At 38.2% G+C, this 6,521-nt stretch overlaps 1 protein-coding gene across 7 annotated transcripts in view; it reads right to left on the bottom strand.

Annotated features, from left to right (window-relative positions):
* The window catches only part of LOC106876178 (DNA repair protein RAD50), a 94,547-nt gene that overhangs the window by 12,558 nt on the left and 75,468 nt on the right, over nt 1-6,521 (bottom strand). For all 7 annotated transcript variants that reach the window (XM_014924614.2, XM_014924609.2, XM_014924612.2 and 4 more), the window contains 2 exons: nt 4,023-4,196; nt 1,208-1,333 (listed from right to left, as the gene is read on the bottom strand). In XM_014924614.2, the coding sequence (XP_014780100.1) occupies nt 1,208-1,333; nt 4,023-4,196 (300 nt within the window). The remainder of the gene's footprint in view (nt 1-1,207; nt 1,334-4,022; nt 4,197-6,521) is intronic.

The raw sequence follows: 6,521 nt of genomic DNA on the forward strand, positions 1-6,521 counted from the left end.
AAAAAAAAAAAAAAAGGACAAACTATATCAATGACAGATTCTCTTGTCATAGACAACAGATGAGAATCCTACACTTTCTTGCTGAACAACCTGCACAGATGATTTGTTTATAGTGATCAAATGTTTCAAATGTTTGTGCTGCACATTAGCTCACTCTCTTCTGGAAATTGATATTGCCTGCACTGGTGCATGGTGTGCCACAAGTCAGATATCAAAGTAATTGCAGAGCAATGCGAAATGAAATGTTTTGCTCAAGAGCACAATACATTGCCCAGCCCAAAAATTGAAACCACAATCTTGCAAAATTCTCCAAAATTCCAAGCTACAGGAGGTGATATGGTGTCATTTCCTTGCATTTTCGAAGAAGTGTGGAATAAGAATATCTCTTACTTGAAAAACAGGTATGGGTTAGCAACAGAATGGGCATCTGGTAGTAAAAAGAACTCTTCAATAATTTCAGCTAACCCATGCTTGCATGGGATAATGGAAGTAAAAACAAATAAATGGACAGACAGACAGATACAGATATAGCTTCTGCAGGCCCTCTGTGGCTGGTGAGATCATCAGTCACCATATCTTCCAGCATATAAGTCAAACTTTTTAGGCAAAAATTTACAGTCAACAAAAGTAGGTTGACTTATACAGCAAGATGACTTTGGAGGACCAAAAAGTCCATGTAAAATGAAACGTTTTGCTCAAGAGCACAATACGCTGCCCAGTCCAAGAATTGAAACCACAATCTTGCAATCATGAATGAAACACCTGAACCACTAGGCCATGCACTCTCATATTTTATAGCCACATATCAACTTCTCCAAGCTTTGGAGCAAACTATCACCAATCAACATGCACTGTGTTATTATATCAACCAGACTATTAGATATTGTTCCACACTGCTGGTAAGAATGTACTTCCTTGCATTGTTGTAGCCTTCAAATGATTTCAACCCACTGGCTAAGCAGGCAGGCCAACATTCTCCATGAACAGAATACTGGTCTGTCACAAGGTTACTCGTTTGCAGCTGAGTGGACTGAAGTAACATGAAATGGAGTGTTTTGCTCAAGAACACAATATCCAGCCAGTCTGGGAGTCAAGACCATGACCTTGAAATCATGAGTGCAACGCTCTAACCACTAGGCCATGCAGCCTCACATAAAAACTAATATGATTGTAAAACATAAGACATACAAAGAGAGAAGCAACTTACCCGTAAGCTAATTAATGTGTGCTGATATCTTTGAAAAGCATTTTTGTACATGTCAGACTGAAGTTCTTCATTGATTGAAAAAATTTGTGCTTGAAAGCCATCTTGTCGTCCTACAGCAATGTCTTTCTATAGACAAAACAAAGAGAAAGTATGATGTGATTACACTGGGTAACAAAATTTGTATTTTTTTTTTGTCTTCGGTCAGTAAGTGTTATTTCCTATTTGCTTCTATCTAGAAATCAAAGGAAATCACTACTATTCTCTTCACACTTTGTTTATGTGACCTGGACCTCAATGTTTTGAAACTGACCTATTTTCCATTACATTTCAGACAGATTCAGTGTCGAGTTGCTGAAGCAGAAATATTGTTATAGCAATATTCAGCTCAATACCACAGATTTGCTTGTCATTTGCTTTACCTTAACCCAGTGTTTCTCAACCGGGGTCCCCTGGAACCCTGGGGTTCCGCGAGAAAGAGTGAGATAAGCTAATGCTAATTTCATGATCATAATATTACTATACAAGCACAACATATTATTGGTATTGTAATATAGACATCATCTTGTCTAACCTATTACGTTATCAAAAACATATAACAACCATTGGGGATATGTGTATATATATATATATATATATATATATATGATATTTACCACATGAACTATGATGAAAAAAATGAGAAAGATATGGTATTATCATTTTTTTTGTGCAGGGATTCCTTGAGACATGTCATTTATTTTAAGGGTTACGCAAAGGTAAAAAGGTTGAGAAATACTGCCTTGACCACTTGAGCATGTCCTTTAGTGGCTGACAATATGTACATCTCTTATCACGAGCAAGAGTAATGGGGATCATCATAGCCATGTGTTGAGAAGGATTCTTTAGGGTTTGAGTACATGTAACAAAAGCAAAGTCTGAAGCAAATATTAACCATTTTTAATACGTTCTGAGAGTAAGCAAATAGGAAATAACAGTTGCTAAGCAAATACAAACATTGTGTTATGCAGTGTTATTATTCTAGATCATATATGAAGGAAACCAAAGTTCTACAACTAACAAAGAATCATAGCCAATGCTAGAGCAGAAAAACACTCTCTCACAATAAATAGTGTATCAATATTGTTGTAATACTCTATATAACATATATCATATGCAGTAGCCCCATATTAAACTTCATATTAAAACAATTCGTTCATTCACAAAAGTACATATCTCTCCATCTGGAGAAACCTATTCTCTTGATCCCATTTAGCACTATTTGTTTGGTGCCAGCCATTATTTTGAGTATTTGCTCTACTTGCCACACTAGGCCTGTGAGATGGCAAGAGCTTTTTAGGCACTTGGGTAGAATTTGACCCTAAAGGTATAGAACCGGAACAAATACCACAAGGTATCTGATCTGATATTCTTATAGTTATAACAATCCACCACTCAGGATAGGTATTTCTTTTATTCTTTTACTTGTTTCGGTCACTTGACTGTGGCTATGCTGGAGCACGGCCTTCAGTCGAGCAAATCAACCCCAGGACTTATTCTTTGTAAGCCTAGTACTTATTCTATCAGTCTCTGGCTGAACTGCTAAGTTATGGGGATGTAAACACACTAACATCAGTGTCAAGCGATGGGGGGAGGAAGACAAAGACAGACACACAAATACACACACACACACATATATATATATATATATATATATATATATATATATATATATATATATATATGACATGCTTTTTTCAGTTTCCGTCTACCAAATCTACTCACAAGGATCTGGTTGGCTCGAGGCTACAGTAGAAGACACTTACCCAAAGTGCCATGCAGTGGGACTGAACCTGGAACTGTGTGGTTGGGAAGCAAGCTTCTTACCACATAGCCACTCCTGAGCCTACTTTATTATCAAGCTCGAAAGGATGACAGGCAAAGTTGAACCTGGCAGCATTTGAACTCAGAGAGTACAGCAAGTCAGAACTAATACCACAACACATTCAATCAAATGCTCTAATAAATCTGCCAATTCACTGCCTAATATAATATTACATTCAACATAGTACTTTATCAAATGTCTCATACAATATATATTTCTTTATTGCCCACAGGGGGCTAAATATAGAGGGGACAAACAAGGACAGACAAAGGGATTAAGTCGATTACATTGACCCCAGTGCATAACTGGTACTTATTTAAAAATCGACCCTGAAAGGATGAAAGACAAAGTCGACTTCGGCGGAATTTGAACTCAGAACGTAATGGCAGATGAAATACCGCTAAACATTTTGCCCAGCGTGCTAACGATTCTGCCAGCTCGCTGCCCTTGTCTCATACAATATTACATTCAATATAGTATTATAATGAATGTTTGATGCAACATTGGTTTCAAATTTTGGTACAACGCCAGCAATTTCAGGGTGGGTATAAATCAATTACATTAACTCCAATATTCAACTGGTTCTTATTTTATTGACCTTGAAAGAATGAAAGGAAAAGTCAACCACAGCAGAATTTGAACTCAGAACATAAAGATGGACAAAGTGACGCTAAGCATTTTGCCCAGCATGTTAACAATTCTGCCAGCACATTGCCTTTGTCTAATGCAATATTACATTCCATATAGTATTATATTGAATACCTAATACAAGATTATATATTCAATATAGTACTATATTGAATGCCTAATACGGTACCACATTCAACACAGTTCTATATCAAAAGCTATTAAATATCCAAAGCAGCATATTACAACAAACACAGTGCATTATAACCAAAGTAACTCCACAACCAACACATCACAACATACAACTAAAAGAAGCCATCAACTAACCTCCCTGTCAAGTTTTTCCTGTTTCTTCTTCAATGAGCGAAGCTGTTCAGCCAAACTGCTGTCACCATAATCACCGAGTTTCTTCTTAAGATTTTCTACTTTCTTTTGCAATTCCTCAATGTCTTTCTCTTTCTCACGTAACAGAAGAGTATCATCAAGTTCCCGCTTCCTCACCTGATGCAAACCGAAAGAAAAAAAAAAAAAAAAAAAAAAAAAAAAAGAAACAGTTGAAATGTTCACAAGCAGCAAGTTTTAAAAATAAAAATCATAAGAAGTCTGTAGCAAATTATAATATAAAAATAAGGGTTACTCTTGCAAACATGCAACAAAATTATAAGCACAAGCATGGCTGTGTGATAAGAAGCTTGCTTCCTAATCACATGGCTCCAGGTTCAGTCCTACAGCATGGCACCTTGGACAAGTGTCTTCTACTATAGCCTTGGGCCGACCAAAGCCCTGTGAGTGGATTTGGTAGGTAGAACCTCAAAGAACTGAAAGATGCCTGTTATATGTGTGTGTGTGTGTGTGTGTCTTTGTGTCTGTGTTTGCTCCTCTGCCATCGCTTGACAACCAATGTTGGTGTGTTTATGTTTCCATAACTTAGTGGTTCAGCAAAAGGAACCAATAGAACAATTACTAGGCTTACAAAGAATAAGTCTTGGGGTTGATTTCTTTGACTAAAAACCCTTTAAGGTAGTGCTCCAGCATGGCTGCAGTCAAATGACTGAAACAAGTAAAAGAATAAAAGAATATAGCCCCGAACCAACCAAAGCCTTGTGAATGGATTTGATAGACAGAAACTGAAAGAAGCCATGCTGCATACACCTACAAATGCACACATATATAGTTGTATATGTGTGTGAGTGTGTACATGGCAGGGTGACTGTACATCTATGTGTGCATGTGAGATAATGTCTCCTTGTCTTGATATTACATGATAGCTGTAAATGAGCATAGACTGTGGCCTTCATTTCCATGTTTTTTTATAAAAAACATTTATGGTATGGTCATGGAAAAATATTACTTTACATGTCAAAAAGAGAAGATTAATAATGAGAAGGGCATCTGCCTCAATGAATCCCATCTGATCCATGCAAGCATGGAGGAGGAGGAGGAGGAGGAGGATGAAGAAGATATTATTATTCCATCGACTTATCCATTCCTCCAAAATTTCAGGCCTTGTGCTTATAGTAGAAAGGAGGAGGAGGAGCAGGATCGCCGCCACCGTTGCAACAAGCTGGCAGAATCATTAGCACACCAGGCAAAATGCTTTGCGTCATTTCACTCCTTTTTACATTTTGAGTTCAAATTCTGCTGAGGCCGACTTTGCCTTTCATCATTTCAGGGTCATTGAAATAAATACCAGTGAAACACTGAGGGTCGATGTAATCAACTCGTCCCCTCCCGCCAAATTGCTGCACTTGTGACAAAATTTGAAACCATTATTATTATTTCCAAGTTTTTCTTCCCCAACAGCAATGCACTATCATGATTTTCTAAAGCTGTTTTCCCATTCTAGCATCAGCTGGATAGATTTGAAGTACAGCATATTGCAATTTGCTTCAATCCAGTGTTATTTCTTCTGTAAGGCAAGAAGCAACCTGACTTAGATGCCTCTTCTTTTGCTATGAGAACTGATCAATATCAGCAGCCAGCATTTTGTCTTCCATCAACACCACACATAACTGTCTTATTTCAACTTTCCCATGGCAGTATAGCATGATGGCTTTCATAAGTTTCACCGCATGCACATTGCTGGGGTAAATAATTTTAGAATTTGATGATCTTCCAGTCACTAACCACTTAATTAACAGATGTGCAGGAAGTGGAAAAATATATGTGTGTGTGTGTGTGTGTGTGTGCGTGCGCAGGTAAGTCAATCATCAAATCTCACAATGTCGCTATGTATATGCAAACAGGGTTCATTAGCTGCAGTGGGGACACATGCACAATCATTCAACCTGCTAAAAACAGCAGCCAAATTTGCCCCAAATCCCACCTTGCCGTCTTAAATATAAAACACTACATTGAACAATGTAGTTCATGACTCACAAAGGGACAGGATGATTATACCTGGAATCTTTGCTTAATCAGAGCTGAGTAAAACCTAAATAACAACAACAAACACAACTCATAAGTACAAGGTGTGGCCATGTGGTAAGAAGCTTGCTTCCCAATCACATGGTTCCAGGTTTAGTCCACTGCGTGGAACCTTGGGCAAGTGTCTTCTACTATATCTTCAGGCTGACCAAAGCCCTATGAATCATCATCATCATCATCATCATCATCGTTTAACGTCCGCTTTCCATGCTAGCATGGGTTGGACGATTTGACTGAGGACTGGTGAAACCGGATGGCAACAGCAGGCTCCAGTCTAATTTGGTAGAGTTTCTACAGCTGGATGCCCTTCCTAACGCCAACCACTCAGAGAGTGTAGTGGGTGCTTTTACGTGTCACCCGCACGAAAACGGCCACGCTCGAACTGGTGTCTTTTATGTA

This window comes from Octopus bimaculoides, chromosome 1 (assembly GCF_001194135.2).
Source record: "Octopus bimaculoides isolate UCB-OBI-ISO-001 chromosome 1, ASM119413v2, whole genome shotgun sequence".
Taxonomy (NCBI): Eukaryota; Metazoa; Mollusca; class Cephalopoda; order Octopoda; family Octopodidae; genus Octopus; species Octopus bimaculoides.